The sequence below is a fragment of the Podarcis erhardii genome (genome assembly GCF_964252035.2).
Source record: "Podarcis erhardii genome assembly, chromosome: 1".
Classification (NCBI taxonomy): Eukaryota; Metazoa; Chordata; class Lepidosauria; order Squamata; family Lacertidae; genus Podarcis; species Podarcis erhardii.
In genome coordinates, this window is record NC_138497.1 from 7,838,306 (window position 1) to 7,856,482 (window position 18,177).

The window sequence follows — 18,177 nt, forward strand, 5'->3', positions numbered from 1 at the left end:
TTGCCTTTAGAGGCCTGTTCAGCTCAGTTAAGACCACACCAAATCATGGTTAAAATTAATCATAGTTCAGAACTCAAACTATGATGTGAGCTTCCAGCCATGGAATGGCTAAACCATGATTGTCTCCTCTCATCTTCAGTCTTCTCAGATTCCTAAATTCACGTCATGGTGTAGTAGCCTATGGTGGCAGAGCAATGGCCACGATCCTAACACCAAACCCACTTCAGATCGCAGTTTGTGGTTTGCCAGCAATTATAAATGACGGTTTTCAGTTGAGACATCTCAATACTTATGCCTGCGTAACCAAGGGTTGCTGTGACTTCTGGATCCGAGTCCCTGTGTTGAAATGCATAGTAGTGAAAAAAGTAATGGAGAAGTTTGTGTAACTTTAGCTACTGAATAGTAGCTGGGTTCTAGTACGAACAGAATAGTGAATTGTGAATATTCTGCCTGTGAATAGGTTAAATGTCCCAGCTGGAAGACAGGAGAGACAAAAGGGCATAACTTCAGCAATCTCCTCTTTCTTTCATCCCCACTTCCCTCTGTTGGTTTCTACTGACTACTGAAAGGTTTCTTAAATTGTCAGATCGCTTCTGAAACATGTTCAGTTTTGGGCAGATCTCCACAAGTCCATAACTCTGGAGCGGTCACCAAGCAAGTATTGTAGCTCATGACATGTGTTTTAAGTACTTATAAAACAACCGGGGGGGGGGGAGGGTTGGAGGGGGAATTTTTTTTTAAAAAAAGTAAACCGGATGGTATTTTGAATTGATTTTGTTATGTAAGCCTTTTTTTCAGAAACCATATATTTTAATGTTATGTAGTTATGCATTGTAGTATGAATGAATGCTGTTTTGTATTCCTTGTTTTATAGAATATAATAATGTTATGTTACTAAGCAAATTTAATAAAAAATTTTAAAAAGTGCTTATGAAACAGATGGGCATGACTATAATCTGCCACTTGCTTCCTTCCAGATATCCAGCTCTGTTTTGCAAAATGTGTGTTCTCTTTATCTGACAAGTTGAGGCTGTTCTATCTTGAGGAGGTCATTTTAACCGCTGGCATAATTCGGGTGATTTGCTTTTCACTGCTCATTCTCTTTAATATGCTTTTTTCTAATTGGGCAAACCTGTCTTCCCACATTCCAGCATGTTCCCGGAAACATGAAAGCCGCGGTATTAGTTCGCAGAAGACACCAGCACCACGCAGATACGCTCCTGTGCCGGTATCCAAAGATACTAAAATCTCACAGAAACTGGCAAAGAGAGAACAACCGGTTGGAGAAAAAGAAAATGTGCAACAGTCAACTTGTGGAAGAACTTTGGGTGAGCTCCAGGAAGCTTCAAAGCTTCTCTTTCTCATTATTGATGTGGATCTGCCCACTTGCTGTTTTCCCACAACCATGACTATTCTTGCCTACATCAACAGTGCTCTGGCTGGCATTAGATGTATTGTTGTTTTTTATCAGCACCACTCGAGAAGTCACAGTTTTCAAGCATTTCACACTCTTTGAATGTGTATTAGGCTTTTATTCTAAATAAGCCTTCCAGCTTGTCCATTACAGCTCAAAAAGAGTATTGGGTCAGGTTTAAGGTGTTGGTTTTGACCTTTAAAGCCCTTTGTGGCTTAGGGCCCTCGTATTTACAGGACCGCCTCTCCTGGTCTGCACTGCAGAGGACCTTAAGGTCCATGAATAATCATAGTTTAGAGGTCCTGGGCCCTAAGGAAGTCAGATTATCCTCCACCAGGGCCAGGGCCTTCTCAGTGATGGCTCCGACCTGGTGGAACGCTCTGTCCCATGAGACCAGAGCCCTTCAGGATTTAACTTCCTTCCGCAGGGCCTGTAAGACAGAGCTATTCCACCTGGCCTTTAATTTGAACTTATCATGACCTTTTATTCCCCTTCCTTCCCTCCCTCTCCCCTTTTTATGAAGATTACCCGCTCTGGGATCCCACAGCTAATTTTCCCCTGGTCTCCTCGCTGGCCCAAATAGCACTAATTTAGCCAGCTAGCCCTGGTGATCATCTAATGTTTATTGGATGGATTTCCACCCTAAATTGATTTTAAATTTTAAATTTATTGTTATTCATGTTTTATACTGTATTTTATGCTGTTTTTTGTTGCATCAATTAAGTGTTTTACATTTGTTGTTAGCCACCCTGAGCCCAGTTTTCTGAACAGGGAAGGGCGGGGTATAAATAATAACAATTATTATTATTGTTATTATTATTATTATTATTATTTACAATCCCATATGTGAATTTTACAATTCTCTAGTATTCATCATGTTGCTTCAGTATTTTACTAATGCTCAGATAAGTAACATTATTACAGCCAATTTGCTACACGCCTATCTTTAAAAATCAGTGGGTAGCATATGATGTCTGCTCACACATATGCATAGATATAATTTATAAATACATAAATGCTATTCATTCTGGGAAGGAAACCAGGAATGTAACTATCCCATATATGTGTCTCTGTGAGGGCACACACATACACATTTGAACGTGCACACACACACTATACTCTGCCCTATTCTGCTATAATATGGCATGCTCTTTTTTCTCATCTAGGTGGAGGGAGACTTCTAGAGCACATCTTGAATTCTCAAGAAACCCCATTAAGCCAGAGTGCATCTTCTTGGAACGACCCCAGAAGTGACAATGTGATGCCGTGGTGTTTTGGAAGAGAGCAGTAAGCACCTCCCTTGTTAAAAAGCAAACAGCTTGTAGATATTTGAAATCCTAGAAACTAAATTTGACCTGCAGCGACATCCTAATCTCAGTTCAAATAACGGAAATAATAGAAAATTAAGAGGTTTCCATTTTTTGTGATTTATATAACACTGCTCCCATAATTCCTAGCTGAACTCTGTACATGCTTGAGACGTGTGTTTCATGGAAGAGACTGTTTTCTTTAAAAGCTTTGTTTGCATAGGCATGAGGTTGAAAAGTACACTTGCATACTGTGTTTAAGCTTAACTGTGCTAAACAGGGCAAACTGACCCTTGAACTTTGTCCACCTCTTTTGTACCTAGCCTGAACTACTGAATTAGAATCAGACAAGTGGAACCTGCAGGAAAAAGTGGCTGTGTATATTCCCTCCTAAAAGGAGCACTTGTATGATTTCCACCACCATTTGATCCTAGCAGGGCATTTTTGTCCTCATTCCATCCCCTTGCACCTCCTTCTATTTTCCTTTTCCAGGTGACAGTCAACAGTCCATGGCTTCTGAGCAGTCTCAGTCCTCATTCGACTGTTGAGAGGGCTGCCCTGCCCCCTTAGGGTTGTTTTTTTAAAAAAACCTACTTCTGCAAATCTTGGCCACAATCCACTCACCACCTGAGTTTCCCGTTACAAGGTGTGATGCTGTGTCTGCATCCGTTAACCAGTGCATACAGGCAAAACCTGGGGTAAACATTTGTTCTCAGTTCCCATCCAATGGTCAGGTGTTTTGCTTTATTTATGCCTCTTGGATAATGGATATTTTATTGTCGTGTTTATTTTAAGTGATGGAGAAGTGTGAAATTCTCAAATTGGGCAAAACTTTTATCTTGTGAACTTTTATCTTGTGAACCACCCTGAAATCTCATGGTATAAATGGGCTAAGTAGCAAATTGGGTAAAAAAAAAAATAGTTTTTACCCACACCAGCTCTGCCAACATATGGCAGCTTTGGTGGCCAATAACTTGGCTTTGCTTAAGCATCTGTTTCCCTGCCTTTCTAGACCTTTTTGTTCTTGTAGGAATATGTGTCCCTCTCCAGAGTTGTGTAACTTGATTCATAAATGCCCACAATTTGGCGGGGATTTCCCCCTGTTCTCAATAGTAGGTGGTGAAGGCCAACTGCTGGTTCATTCATCCTTGATTCAGCACTTGCCTGTGGTCTAGGCAGTCCCATAAGAAGAAATGCAGGAGTAATGAGAACTTTGAAATATTTCTTAGTAGCAGATCGAACATTCAGCAGGCTGAGCCCTTTCCTGCATCTAAAAGCACGCAAGATCACAATCCGGTTGAGAGAACAGTTAAGAAAGCAGATGCTGTGCTTCACGATCTTGGGCAACTGAAACGGGACATGCATGACATCTTGCAGGTAAATCAAAATTGATTGATTGACTAGTTAATTTCTGTGCTGCTTAATATATTTTAAAATATCTCTATGCGGTGTACAAAAAACTGAAGCAACATCAGCCATCTTAAATACTACAAAAAATACACAGTCACATGTGAAAATGTTACATTAATACAAAGTTACTAATATATATAAATCAATTCACTTTCCTTCTGACACTACCTCCCTCTCAGCCTCCGGGTTCTAACCCCGGGTCCAAACAAACTCTCAGCTCACCCACAAAAGTCCCACAATGAGAAGAGATCCTGCAAACAGCGGATATTGCCCTAGTCTCTCATTCTAGACTTTCTTGTTCTGGGCAGTCCCAAGATGCATGGTCCTTCCTCCAGCTGCCCACACCTGTGTCCCATTCAGCTGCCCTCTCTCCACCCAGTTCCAGGTGCAGCAGGTTTGCTGAGTTTCCCAGGGGGTCCAAAGGATGGGAAGAGGGCCCTTCTCCACTCACAGCTCTTTCTTCACCCTCTGTCCTCTCCTCCAGCTGCTTAACAACAACTTAACAACTTAATAGTGGGAGAAGTTGAAATACTTGCAAGCAGGAGCCTGAAATTTGAACTTGCAGAGGTGGTTTCTGCAAATGAAAATGTAGCAGCCAGGAAATCCAGTTTTCAGACTCTCCTCAGCTGTAAGCAGAATAAATCACGCAAATGGCATGCAATGGCTGTAATTCAGTGAGCACCTTACAATTCCTGATGCATGTTGGCTTAAAAGCAGCCTTTGTTACTTGGGGTTTAGGGGAGAGGGCTTGCCTTCTGGAGGAAAGTGGATGTTTCACTGCACATACAGTGTAGCGTTGAATTTGGGCCAGGGGCACCTGGTGTCAGCACTCTGCTAGCCTATGTAGTTCCTTGGAGCCATACAGCACTGTTGTGAGGGAGCAATGTGGAATAGCCTGATTGCACTCCTGCCCCAAGCTCCTTTTGCTTCTTTCCTGGGTTGCGGAGGCATTGTTAATTATTAAAAGTTGGATCCACATTTTATTGCAGTACAGTATGCTTTTGTAACTGTTCAGCTTTCCTGTCGAGTTGAACTTTGGTAGGCATGGAGGGTAATCTAAAGGACGGAATCAAGAGGAGAACATTTTCTCTGTCCCAACGCATGATAAAATTAGGCCTTCTAGCATGATGAATAAGGGCGTTACTTGAGGGTCACAGAGGTGGTGGTGATGTTTTGGCCTACAGTAGGAAGACACAAGTGTATATTAGAACTCCATACAGATAGTCTTGGTGAGATTTTAACTGAGAGTTCTAGCATACTATCCTTCCAGACAAGTTGCTGCGCTCGTCTCTTGCAGCAAAAACAGCTTAGCACATCTTCACGTCAAGCATCTGACAAAGTGGGCTTGAGTCCGTACATGCTCATGTCATAATAAATCTGTTAGCCTTTAAGATGCCTTGTGATTCTGGTATACTGTACTTTATATCTGTGTAGGGAACTTTATCTTAACTGGGAGAAATGTAAAGTATTGCACTTGGGCAAAAAAAATGAGAGGCACAAATACAAGATGGGTGACACCTGGCTTGAGAGCAGTACATGTGAAAAGGATCTAGGAGTCTTGGTTGACCACAAACTTGACATGAGCCAACAGTGTGACGCGGCAGCTAAAAAAGCCAATGCAATTCTGGGCTGCATCAATAGGAATATAGCATCTAGATCAAGGGAAGTAATAGTGCCACTGTATTCTGCTCTGGTCAGACCTCACCTGGAGTACTGTGTCCAGTTCTGGGCACCACAGTTCAAGAAGGACACTGACAAACTGGAACGTGTCCAGAGGAGGGCAACCAAAATGGTCAAAGGCCTGGAAACGATGCCTTATGAGGAACGGCTAAGGGAGCTGGGCATGTTTAGCCTGGAGAAGAGGAGGTTAAGGGGTGATATGATAGCCATGTTCAAATATATAAAAGGATGTCACATAGAGGAGGGAGAAAGGTTGTTTTCTGCTGCTCCAGAGAAGCGGACACGGAGCAGTGGTTCCAAACTACAAGAAAGAAGATTCCACCTAAACATTAGGAAGAACTTCCTGACAGTAAGAGCTGTTCGACAGTGGAATTTGCTGCCAAGGAGTGTGGTGGAGTCTCCTTCTTTGGAGGTCTTTAAGCAGAGGCTTGACAACCATATGTCAGGAGTGCTCTGATGGTGTTTCCTGCTTGGCAGGGGGTTGGACTCGATGGCCCTTGTGGTCTCTTCCAACTCTAGGATTCTATGATTCTATGATCTTAAGTGTAACAGATTCTTTCTCCCCGCTTGCCTTACAGGATGCAAAGGAGTGGAAGTCGGACATGAATAGTATTATGAAGGTTCTGTGTCAATTTGTTTGTTTGTTTTTAAATTATGGAGACAGTGCCTTTGAGCAATAAAATACCCTGAAACCAAACACCTCTAATCCAGTTTACGGCAACCTGCTGGCCCCAGAGGTTTTGGTCTGCATATGACACTGGGGCTGATGGAGGTTGTAGTCCATAATTTCTGGAGGGTTGGCGAAAGACTCCTTTAAACATTCCACTGCAGGACATGTGAGCAATGAAATCACTAAAAACCATAGCGCCCAGCTGCCTGCCTTGATTCTGCCATAACCTTAAAAATGGGGTTTTTAAAGCAGGGCTGGACCCATGTACAACTAGAAAGGCAGACCTGATGCTTGCATCTGCCAGGCATTTTTTGCCATGTAGTTCATTCCCTTTTCGAAGCCATCAGCACTCCTGGTCTGTGGCTTCATGCACTAGCGTCAAGCTAGCCGGTCGCCAGACTGCAACAGCCTGGGTGCACCTTCAGTAAAACAACAGGCATTTAAATGTCCCTGTTCTGTAGTTTGTATAGGGCCTGGCAGCAATGCAGTGCTATGACGCTCCCACCACCTCTATTGAAGAAACTTGTGTACCAGTTCCCTATACCATGAGAACTAAGATTCTCCAAAAGGGCTTGGAAGCTGGGGATGGTGTGGGTGGGTTTCCCTTACCGCAAATGGCCTCTAGCGTTTGCCTGTTGCAGACACGTATTGCATGGTTGAGTAGTCTTATTTACTTATGTAGCTTGCCTTGGGAGTCAAAGGGCCGCACTTTCTCCTTTTAATTTGTAGGCAACCTCGCACTTCAGAGACATCGCCCGACAGAAGGATCGCCTGCCTCCATATCAGTCTGCCTGTTCGCTGTGGCCGTCATCATCTGAGGTGCTTCTACAGGCTCCCGCAACTGCGGTGGGTGGTGATTGGGGTGCCCTGTCTGCGGAATGCTTTCCTGATACCCACAAGGGCTGTGTCCCTGGCACCAGGCAAAGACCTCATCTCCCCAAACTTTGTCACCCTGGGCTGAGGGCTTTTTGTGCTGCTTCTAAATTTCTGTCATGTTGTCTTTATAGTGGGTGGTTATTATATTTCATGCTTATGATTATTTTAGTAACCAGATTTAGCCTAGCTAAAATTTCTGTGTTTGTGGCCACTTTCCAGGATGTTCAAATCGGCAATAAATGAAAAAGCAAAATATTATTGTTATTATTATTATTTCTACACTGCTTTATATTTTTAAGAAAAATATCAAAGCGGTTCACAGCATATTATATGTCAATAAAACAATGCAGAATCAAACATTTCCGAAAAAAGTCAAATATAAAGTACACAGTCAAATTAACACAATTAACAAGAAACCAAAATACCATGCCAAAGATTTGAAAATAAAACATTACAAAGGAGGTTAATTACAGAATACATGTTTAACACAAACAAAGTTAACAAAAACAAAATCTTAAACATTTCAAAAGAAAACATTACTAAGTGAAGCAAAATATAAAATGCACATTTAAAACAGCATACTTATAAAGAGAATAAAATATTATAAGCATGACATGGCTGTTTGGCAGGCACAAAAAGATGGAGGAAAAGAATCCAATAATTAGGATTTGTTGTCAGGCATAGCGATGTCCCTCCGGACTCCCCAAAATAATACCCAAGGCTTTGTTTTGGTTTTAACTGGAGCTGACAATACTGGTGTCAAACGGAGGGCAGTTGCTTCCATTAAGCACTGCTGACCTTATCAGGGTATCTGGCTGATCAGCACTGAGGACAGTCCTGAATATTTGAACCTCTGGTCCCATTTTGTTTGGATTTTAGCAAAAATACCCTGTTGGCCCAAGCCTTCCAGAACTTCAGGAGCTTTCGAAGTCAGCCATTCTTCAGTCAACCATGGCTTCCAAATCCATACTGAGGGATGCTGAAAAGATCCTGAGAGCAGTGCGCAAGAACAAGAAGCTCCTTGAAGAAAACCTGGAAGCCATTATTCGTGCCAAGGATGGGAATGCTCTGCACGCCTTCATTGATGAGTTGACAGCAGACAGGTAGAGCTCTGTGGCAGTTGTTTTTAATCCTGTGTTGATGTACCTAAATGCCGGCAGCAAATACTGTATTAGGAAAGCTTGGTGGTTTCAAAGTTTTTAGTTTTGTTCACTAGATGCAAGTAAAAAAAAAACAAAAAACCATCCTAAATTAGATCACTTCCTTCTCTCATCTAGAGATGTCCTAGAGGAGATACGAATCAGAAAGTCTGTAGATGAATGGATTAAGACAATCAGCATGGAAATCCAGGTATGGATTTTAAGACCCACCTATTGATACTTAAGTCTTCATTTTTTAAAAGCTTTATTAAAGGGAAACTTATACAAAAGAGAAAGTGCATGTAGTTGAAAAAGTCCCATCAGTGATTTTGGTCGAAAGCTGCACCCTTGCTGTGCTCTAACCTTACCAGCTGCTTTCACATTTTGCCTTTAGGATGAAATGGCAAGGAATGATGTCCTCGAGGCACAACGGGCTGTCAAGACAATGAAAGCCAGCAGAGAAACACATGTAAAATCTCAGTACCCCACGGGAATCCCAACTAAAAGGCATTTGCCTGCAGCAAAGCCCACTCCAGTGCTAGCAGATAAGGTGAGACTGCAGAGCTTGGGAACAGTCAGGGATTCTTAGCTCTGCCCAGCAACCTCCATGGACTAAGGTTTGGACCAACCATAGTATAAATGCTAGAAATTATGCTCTCCTCTCTCTCTAAAAAATAAATAAATAGCACACAGTGGTGCCGCGCAAGACGAACACCTCGCAAGACGGAAAACCCGCTAGACGAAAGGGTTTTCCGTTTTGGAGGCGCTTCACAAAATGAATTTCCCTATGGGCTTGCTTCACAAGACGAAAATGTCTTGCGAGTTCCTGCGGGTTTTTTCCCCTCCCCCCCCTTTTTCTAAGCAGCTAAGCTGCTTATCAGCTGATCCGCTAAGCTGATAAGCCGCTAAGAGCCGCTAAACCGCTAATAGCGCTAATCCGCTAAGCTGTCACTGGGCTTGCTTCGCAAGACGAAAAAACCGCTAGACGAAGAGCCTCACGGAACGGATTAATTTCGTCTTGTGAGTCACCACTGTATTTTCCCTGCTGTACTTCAGGGCAACCGATTTCAGGGACCTTGGGTTGAGGAACACATTCTTCAGGTCTGGATTCTCATATAGCCGAGCTTTTCTTTTTTGGTTATGCATTTGGATACCTCTTAAGTTGTTGTAACCCAATTTGCATGATGGTTCCTTTTTGGATCAAGGTGGCAGGCTGAACCTTTTGAAACTGCACTGATTTTAATCACCGATTTCAGAAATGCACTGGTGGTTTTTAGTTTTTTGTTTTTTTGAATTCCCAAGCAATGCCAAGTACAAAGCCTCTGGTGGTGTAAGATACCCTGAGAGCTTTGTTGAAGATCTAGGTATAAAACAAATGCGGCATCGCTTGTATCATTTGCTGGTGCCCTTTTGCTCAAGCACCATGTCTGCCAACGGTGCTGCACAAATCAATAGCAGTAATTGTATCCTACATTTGCACCCCACCTTTTTCCCCAAAATGCTTGGAACAGTTCATCCCGTTTTATTCTAGCAACAGCACTGAGAGGTGGTTAGGTTGAGAGAGTAAGTTGACCAAGGCCATCCCATCAGGTATTTCAGCCCAAATCTCTGCCATCCAGATCCATCTCTCTCTCTCTCTCTCTCTCTCTCTCTCTCTCTCTCTCTCTCTCTCTCTCCCCCCCCCCCCCCACCAGCATGTTGCCTTTTTTATTAAAAAGTTTCAGAATCATTTTCTGGTTTTTTGCAGGGGCCTCCGAAAAGATGGATGGGGGCACGAAATGAAGATTATCTCTCTCAGATATACGGCCGGCCGATTTACCAGGGTCACAGGAGCACACTTAAGAAATCCCCGTACCTGAGGTTCAACTCGCCTTCTCCCAAATCAAAGCCTCCAAGACCTAAACTGATAGAGAGTGTTAAGGGTAGGTAAAACGCCTTCTCCTAAAAACCAATGTTTCAAATGGTCTGCCTTCATTTCCTGTTTAAACTTTCTTTCTCCTTGATCTTTTAAGAAGTCTTTATGGCAGTTTCATTGGCATTGCTTAGGGTAAGTGGCAGGTTGGTGGGGCTCATTAGCGTGGGCCCTGCTATCCATTTTGTGGATGTTTATGGGACTGAGAGACTCTGTTGAGCCTTCCATTCTCCCAGAATTTGAGAAGAGCAAGCTTCCTTTGGCTCCATGAAAGGGCAGCTCCACTTAGGCAGGTCATGGCACTGAACCAGTTCCTAACAGGTAGGGTCTGAGCCCAGGGGCCAATGGTGCTTGTGCCCTGTGCATGCTCCCCCCTCCCAGCTGGATGAATGGGAAGCTGACTGCCCTCCATGCTTTAAGCTCAGATGCAAAGAAAATCACAGTGTGACAACGAGAGTAATTACATTTTTAGGTTCCATGCTTTAGACCTCTGAAGCTTGCTCTGAAGCAGAGGTTCCGAAACTTATTTGGCCTAGCACCTCCTTTTCAGAAAAAAATATTTGCCACCTCCCTGGAAATCTACCTTCTTTAAGCAAACAAAGAGAAAGATGCATTGACAAATTTGGGTGCTTTCATGTATCTCTATTTCCACCTACATCCTGCCAGCTCAGTCCAATCTGCCCCAGTGGCGGGGCTGGCGCTGCAGCCTGCCTGTCATTGGCCAAATAGGCAGGCAAGCTGCAATCCACTTCTCAGGCCTGGGTGAAGCCAAAGAGGATTCACCCAAGTCCAGAAAAAAACCCCTCACCACCATCCTGCAACAGCGCCCAACCTGGCATTAAGCGTCATTACACAACAGATGAAACATCTTCTTTATTCTTCCGCCACCCCCTTATTTTTATTCAGTGCTCTCCCAATTGCATCCCCCTGCTGCCCCCTTGGATCGTTCCAGCGCCCCCAGGGGACAGTTTCACCCACTTTGGGAAACACAGCTCTAAAGATTCATGCTCTTCTCATAGCCTAGGACAGTGTTTCCCAACCGGCCTGGTGTGCCACGGGAAAAATTAAAAAATTCGAAAGATATCCGGAGAGGCGGCCTTCGGGCGAGTTTTAATTTTAATTTTCCTTCTCCCACTTAATGCCCCACGCTCGCCTGAGCAGCTTGCAGTCCTCGGTAACCACGGAGACCCGAGGGAGGGGAGGGAACAGGGAAGTCGAGGGCAGCGGCGAGCTGCGATGACGTCAGTGGGCCGCGCCGCCTCGCCCTGGCACGGTGTGAGAGCCCTGGCTAGTGGCGCGAGCTTCGGAATAAGTGGGATCCGCGTGCGCGAGACCGAGATCGCGGGTAAGGAGCTCAGCCCTGGGCAGGAGGAAGCGGGGCCGCGCGTGCGGGCCACATCCCCACAGAGAGCGAGCCTCCCCCGGCCCACCACTCCGGGCAGGTCCACTCGCATGAGGGGGCAGCGATGGCGACGGCCGGCAGCTTGCCTGCAATGCCATCCCTCGAGCAGGCGAGGAGCCCGGAGGCTACCAGATGCGAGTCCTCTTTCCCACCCTGCTCGGGAGTCCAGAGCACTTGGTCGCATTCAGGATCTAGAGTGGGGAAGCGGGGCTTGTGTCTGGGCTGGACACATTGGGCTGCCTGTGCCGCTCGACCTGCGGGGAGAAATCAGGGTGGGAGTCACGACCGTGAGGCAGGGCTGCCAAGTGTGGCAGAAGAGGACACGGCCGTCGCACCTGTCCTTAGGTAGGAGCTTCTTCCGTGTCGACCTGCTGCCCTAAAGTCTTGGCTTTTTTCTTGGCTTTTTGGCGGTTGGCACAGAAGGAAGGCAAGGGGGAGGGGGAAAAATTGAAACTTACACTTTCGTGCGTCCCTCCCGGCGTGACGCTGCGCGCTGACGTCACGGGGCTGTAATGGTGGTGTGCCTCGAGATTTTTTTCATGAAACAAGTGTGCCTTTGCCCAAAAAAGGTTGGGAAACACTGGCCTAGGAGACAGGTTTAGAGTTAATTTTCATAAGCTGCTCCAAGAGACTTGTTTGATTCAAGGGTGAAGCATAAATGCTGTAAATAAATAACCCGTCTTATATCGAGTCAGACCATTTCTACACTGAATGGCAGTGGCTGTCCGGGATTTCCGGCAGGAGATTTTTCTCTTCCTCCCTGAAGATGTCAAGGACTGAAGCTGGCATCAGATGCTCTTGCACTGAGCTGCCGGAGACTCACGATTTATCTGACGTTCTTTCCAGGTACGAAAGTGAAATCGGCAAGGACGCAGACTGGTCCCTACATGCGCAGCAGTCCTAGGAAGCCACCTCCAGGATCTGCTTCTCATCAGGAGCTCCAGTATCTCTTCAGCCCCACCAGAGAGACCTCTGAACTCTCAGGCGCTCTTGAAGGGCATCTCATCCCAATGGCGATTCCATTAGGTATGGAAAAGAAAAAAGAGAGGCTCAACTTACGTGATCCACTTTCACTCGGGGAAAAAAGTCTGCTCCTACACTGCAAATTGTTCTTCCTCGTTTGTTCGTGTAGAGGTTCACATGGGATTTTTCTGGATGCAGGAGCAAGGCAGATCATGATTTTGGGGAGGCTTCATGTCCCTAATTATATTCTTAGCCCCAGAATGTATTCATGTTTGTGTCTGATTATCCTAATGAGGAAAACAATACTGCAAATGAGAGGTGCAGAGGATCTGTTAGAAAAATGAAGTCCAAGGAATCGGAACCCTTTCTTAGTAAATTATTGGTTAGGCTAGGTTAAAGTACAGCAGGGCCGCTGCTCTTCTGAATTTATCAGATGAAAGCCTATTTATCAAACCAAAGCCTGTTGAGTGGAGCATCTCGTTTCCCATGGCAGCCAGTCAGATGCCCCTTGGAAGCCCATAAGCAGGACAGAAGGGAGTAGCCCTCCCTTGCTGTTTCTCCAGCAGCTGATACTGGTCCTGATACCATATCAAAAGCCATTGATGGCTTTCTCTGCCATGAACTTGTCTAATCCCTTTTGAGTTCCGCCACCTATGAATTCTATACAGGTGTGTGTGTGTGTGATTGATGTGTGTTGCACAGAGGTACTTACTTCAGTCTTTCCTGAATCTCCTGCTTTTGGGCTTCACCAGAGCACCCCACATTCTAGCATTAATAGGAGACAGAAAACATTTCCCCCCCTTATGCTGTGCCTAGTGTGCTGCCTTCCTCACCCTTTTCGTAAATTAAAGAGGCCAGTCATTTGCGTGTGTGTTCTGCGTATGATTACTTGGTTATGATACATCAGTGGGTTCTTTTTACTCCAGATCTTGTGTCTTAGCCTCCCCCAAGCCGATGCCTTCCAGATGTTTCAGACTACAGCTCTCACCAGCTTCCGCAAGCATGGCCATGGGGACTGGGGCTGATGGGAGTTGTAGCCCAAAGCACCAGCTTTGGTGAAGACTGTTGCAGCCATTCCTAGTTAGGAGTCTTGCTCCATCACTCTGATAATTTTGGTTAAACCCTTTCTGCACCTTTTTCAACTCCAGTGTCTTCTCTCTCTCTTTTTGAGATGCAGAGACCATATTCCAAATGTAACTGCATCATAGGTTTGTCTGAGGCTATTGCAGTACTATTACTATTTTCAACTCCTTTTCCTCATAATTTCTATCATGGATTTTTCCTCCTCACCACCTTTGGGAGGCGGGGGCGTAATGCTGTAAAAACAGATGTTATCTCCAAACTTTCCATCTTAATCTTAAGATCTCTTCCCTGGGCAGTTGCTTCCAATTCAGATTTCATCAGGGTATACAGTGGTGCCCCGCAAGATGAAAAACTCACTAGACGAAAGAGTTTTCTGTCTTTTGAGGTGCTTCGCAAGACAAATTTCCCTATGGGCTTGCTTTGCAAGACGAAACGTCGGGCGAGTTCTTGCGAGTTTTCCCACTCCCCCCTTTTTTTCTAAGCTGCTAATAGCCGCTAAACCGCTAATAGCACTAATCCGCTAAGCCGCTAATAGCCGTGCTTCGCAAGACGAAAAAACCACAAGACGAAGAGACTCGCAGAACGGATTAATTTCGTCTTGCGAGGCACCACTGTATATGAACTTGTTACCTTCATTTGAGGCTGTTTCACTGGGATGTGTGTACATACAGATATGGAGTCCCCGCCCCCTATGTAATAATAATAATAATAATAATAATAATAATAATAATAATAATAATAAATTTTATTTATATCCCGCCCTCCCCAGCCGAAGCCGGGCTCAGGGCGGCTAACAACAATCAACAATCAAACCATCAGATATTCACACATTCTAAAAATATTACATTATAAAAATCAATTAAAATCAAATTAATGGCAACTAATTAAGCAAGATTCTAAGCAGGTTGCCAGAGGAGGGAGTCAGGCTGCGCCCTGACCAAAGGCCTGGTGGAACAACTCTGTCTTGCAGGCCCTGCGGAAGGATGTCAGGTCCCGCAGGGCCCTAGTCTCTTGTGACAGAGCGTTCCACCAGATTGGAGCCGCAGCCGAGAAGGCCCTGGCTCTAGTTGAGGCCAGCCTAACCTCTCTGAGGCCTGGGACCTTGAGGATGTTATTATTTGCAGACCGTAGGTTTCTCTGTGGGGCATACCAGGAGAGGCGGTCCCGTAGGTACGAGGGTCCTAGGCCATATAGGGCTTTAAAGGTTAAAACCAGCACCTTAAACCTGATCCTGTACTCCACCGGGAGCCAGTGCAGCTGGTATAGTACCGGTTGAATGTGATCTCGCAGCGAAGACCCCATAAGGAGTCTCGCCGCGGCATTCTGCACCCGCTGGAGTTTCTGGGTCAGTCTTAAGGGCAGCCCCACGTAGAGCGAGTTACAATAATCCAGTCTGGAGGTGACCGTCGCATGGATCACAGTGGCTAGGTCAGGGCGAGAGAGATAAGGGGCCAACTGCTTAGCTTGGCGGAGATGAAAAAATGCCGCCTTTGTTATAGCTGTAATCTGCGCCTCCATAGAGAGGGAGGTATCGAAGATTACACCCAAACTCTTAACGGACGGTGCTGGCACTAATTGCACCCCCGCAAGAGATGGGAGTTGCCCCCTCAATCCCATATCATCCCGCCCCAGCCAGAGGACCTCTGTCTTCGAAGGATTTAACTTCAACCGGCTCCCACGTAACCATCCAGCCACAGCTTCCAGGCATCTCGCCAGTGTATCGGGGGCCGAGTCAGGATGGCCATCCATCAACAGATAGAGTTGGGTGTCATCGGCATACTGATGGCAACCCAGCCCAAAACTCCGGACAAGCTGGGCGAGGGGGCGCATAAAGATGTTAAAAAGCATCGGGGAGAGAATCGCACCCTGAGGCACTCCACACACCAAGGAGTGGCGCGATGACAATTCCCCCCCGAGCGCCACCCTCTGTCCCCGACCAGAGAGAAACGAGCGCAGCCATTGAAGGACTGTGCCCTGGATTCCCACGTCGGCAAGGCGGTGGTCCAGGAGTTCGTGATCGACCATGTCGAAGGCTGCTGACAGATCTAGAAGAATCAGCAGCCCCGACCCGCCTCGATCCAGCTGCCTACGGAGATCATCTGTTAGGGCGACCAGAGCCGTCTCGGTCCCATGACCAGCACGGAAGCCGGACTGGAATGGATCCAGAGCAGATGTTTCATCCAGAAACCTACCAAGCTGTTCAGCAACCGCTCTCTTTTATTATTTTCACTGTAGTTATTTTTACCATCCCTAGATGTCACTGTAGTAAACGAAATTCTCACAAAACAGTGGGGAAGTTTGCTATTCAGTCTCGTGTTTTTAGGAGAAATCAGTTCTAGGAAAACTGCCGCAGATTTGAAGCCTGTTAAACTGTTTGTGAAAGAATAGTAGACACAGTCCTGAACATGCTTGGTTTGGTAAATCACGCTTAAGGCACAGTACCAGGATGTTATATAGTACCTCCAGGGTTCAGAGACAGTTGCAGGGCAACATGGGTGAGAGAGTGCTGTTACACTCAGGTCCTGATTTTTGGCTTCCTACAAAGTTGCTCGGGGAAATGAGCCTTTAGTCTGATCCGGCAGGGCTCTTCTTAGGTTATTAAGTCAAACTGTAGCTGGTTCATCCTTTTTCCTAGTGTATAGGCATGCTTGGATAGCTCAGTTGCTTAGAGTGTGGTGCTGACAATGCAAAGGTTGCAGGTTTGATCCCCGTATGGGAGAGCTGCATATTCCTTCATTGCAGAGAGTTAGATCCCTTCCAGCTCTACAATTCTATGATTCTGCAGTGGTACCTCTGGTTGTGAACAGGATCTGTTCCGGAGCCCCGTTCACAACATGAGCAGAACGCAACCTGCGACTGTGCGGGTCGCGATTTGCCGTTTCTGCGCATGCATGTGACGTCATTTTGAGCGTATGCGCGAGCGGCGATACCTGGAAGCAACCCTTTCCGGTACTTCCGGGTTGCCGCGGGACGCAACCTGAAAAGACGTAACCTGAACTGAACATAACAAGAGGTATGACTGTATATGCAGTAGCCTGAGAGAGGGAGTCTTTGATTCCTTTTGTATGCTTCCCCCCACATCCTGAGCCTATATTTTTATTTATAAAAAATGGTTGTCCAGTGGACCCTCCGGATATGAACTTAATTTGTTCCAGCGGTCTGTACGTACCCCGAAAAGTCCACATCTAGAGGCACCACTTCTGCATGCGCAGCGCAATGGAGCACTTCTGCACATGTACACATGGCAAAACCTGGAAGTATACACTTCCGGGTTTGCCGCACTCGCAACCCGAAAGTTACGTTACCTGAAGGTAATGTAACCCAAGGGTCCACTGTATTCTGAAACTTCATTTTTGAAAAATCAAAGCAGTTTATAGCAATTACATATATACAGTGCACAATAAAAAACCACATGAATATTTAAGATTACAGATCATCATCTAACTGTTACAGGAAATGTCTGGCAGCACAGAAATGTTTTCAGCAAATGTTGAAAGGTTAAGACAGAAAGTGCCTGCCGAATCCCTGTTGGCAAGGCATTTCACAGGACAGGGCTGACAACGCTACTATCTCGTTTTTGTGTCATTGTTAAATGAGCCCCACCAACTCGGGATGACCGCAGTGCTCCTACAGATGATATCAGAGATCAAGCTGGAACGTAAGGATTCAGATCGTGGTTCAGGGCTTTGCAAATAAATACAAGGATATTGAGCTCGGCTTTGTAGTAAATGAGCAGGCGGCCCGTAAAACTTCACACATTTTTTCCAAGGCGACATACATGTGTGTGTGTATGATCTTTATGACAGAAATGAGGAAAGTAACAGGTTGGGTAGGCAGTTTCCTGTTGGTCTGGTATGAAATACAGCATTGCAGTTACTAGAAGGGTGTGTATTTGGATGTCTATGTCTGGCTGGCTGGATTTATAGATTATCACAAATGTTCAGTTTTCTCTTTTGTTTATAATTTGCGTTCTGGCTCAGGATTTGTTAAAGGTGATTCTCTCCTGCTTCCTTTTGTTTTGCACTTACATTAGGTCAAAAACAAATCAACAGCATCTCTTCTCAGCCTACAGGAATAAGCATAGGCGAATTTCACCCTCTTACTGTGACATCCTCTGTTCCTCCTGCTCCCCTGAAACCACAGCCAAAGGCAAAGAAGCCCAACATTGGCATAATAGAGATGAAATCGGAGAAAAAAGACCCTCCCAAACTGACTGTCCAGGTATGGAACCAGAAGGGCAAGAGCTGCCTCTGTGAATTTAACCCTGATCCTCCTCCATCTTCTGTGTTTGGTTACTTCAGCTTTGAGATCTGTTTTGTTT

At 45.4% G+C, this 18,177-nt stretch overlaps 1 protein-coding gene across 4 annotated transcripts in view; it reads left to right on the plus strand.

Moving 5' to 3' along the window:
• The window catches only part of KIAA0586, a 73,438-nt gene that overhangs the window by 11,501 nt on the left and 43,760 nt on the right, over positions 1-18,177 (plus strand). For 2 of the 4 annotated variants that reach the window (XM_081858400.1, XM_081858401.1), the window contains exons 9-19: positions 1,152-1,328; positions 2,581-2,701; positions 3,951-4,098; positions 6,390-6,431; positions 7,211-7,327; positions 8,237-8,460; positions 8,635-8,707; positions 8,891-9,046; positions 10,244-10,418; positions 12,657-12,836; positions 17,890-18,077. In XM_081858400.1, coding sequence (XP_081714526.1) covers positions 1,152-1,328; positions 2,581-2,701; positions 3,951-4,098; positions 6,390-6,431; positions 7,211-7,327; positions 8,237-8,460; positions 8,635-8,707; positions 8,891-9,046; positions 10,244-10,418; positions 12,657-12,836; positions 17,890-18,077 — 1,601 coding nt within the window. The remainder of the gene's footprint in view (positions 1-1,151; positions 1,329-2,580; positions 2,702-3,950; positions 4,099-6,389; positions 6,432-7,210; positions 7,328-8,236; positions 8,461-8,634; positions 8,708-8,890; positions 9,047-10,243; positions 10,419-12,656; positions 12,837-17,889; positions 18,078-18,177) is intronic. The other 2 variants (XM_081858403.1, XM_081858402.1) reach the window with 2 other exon arrangements.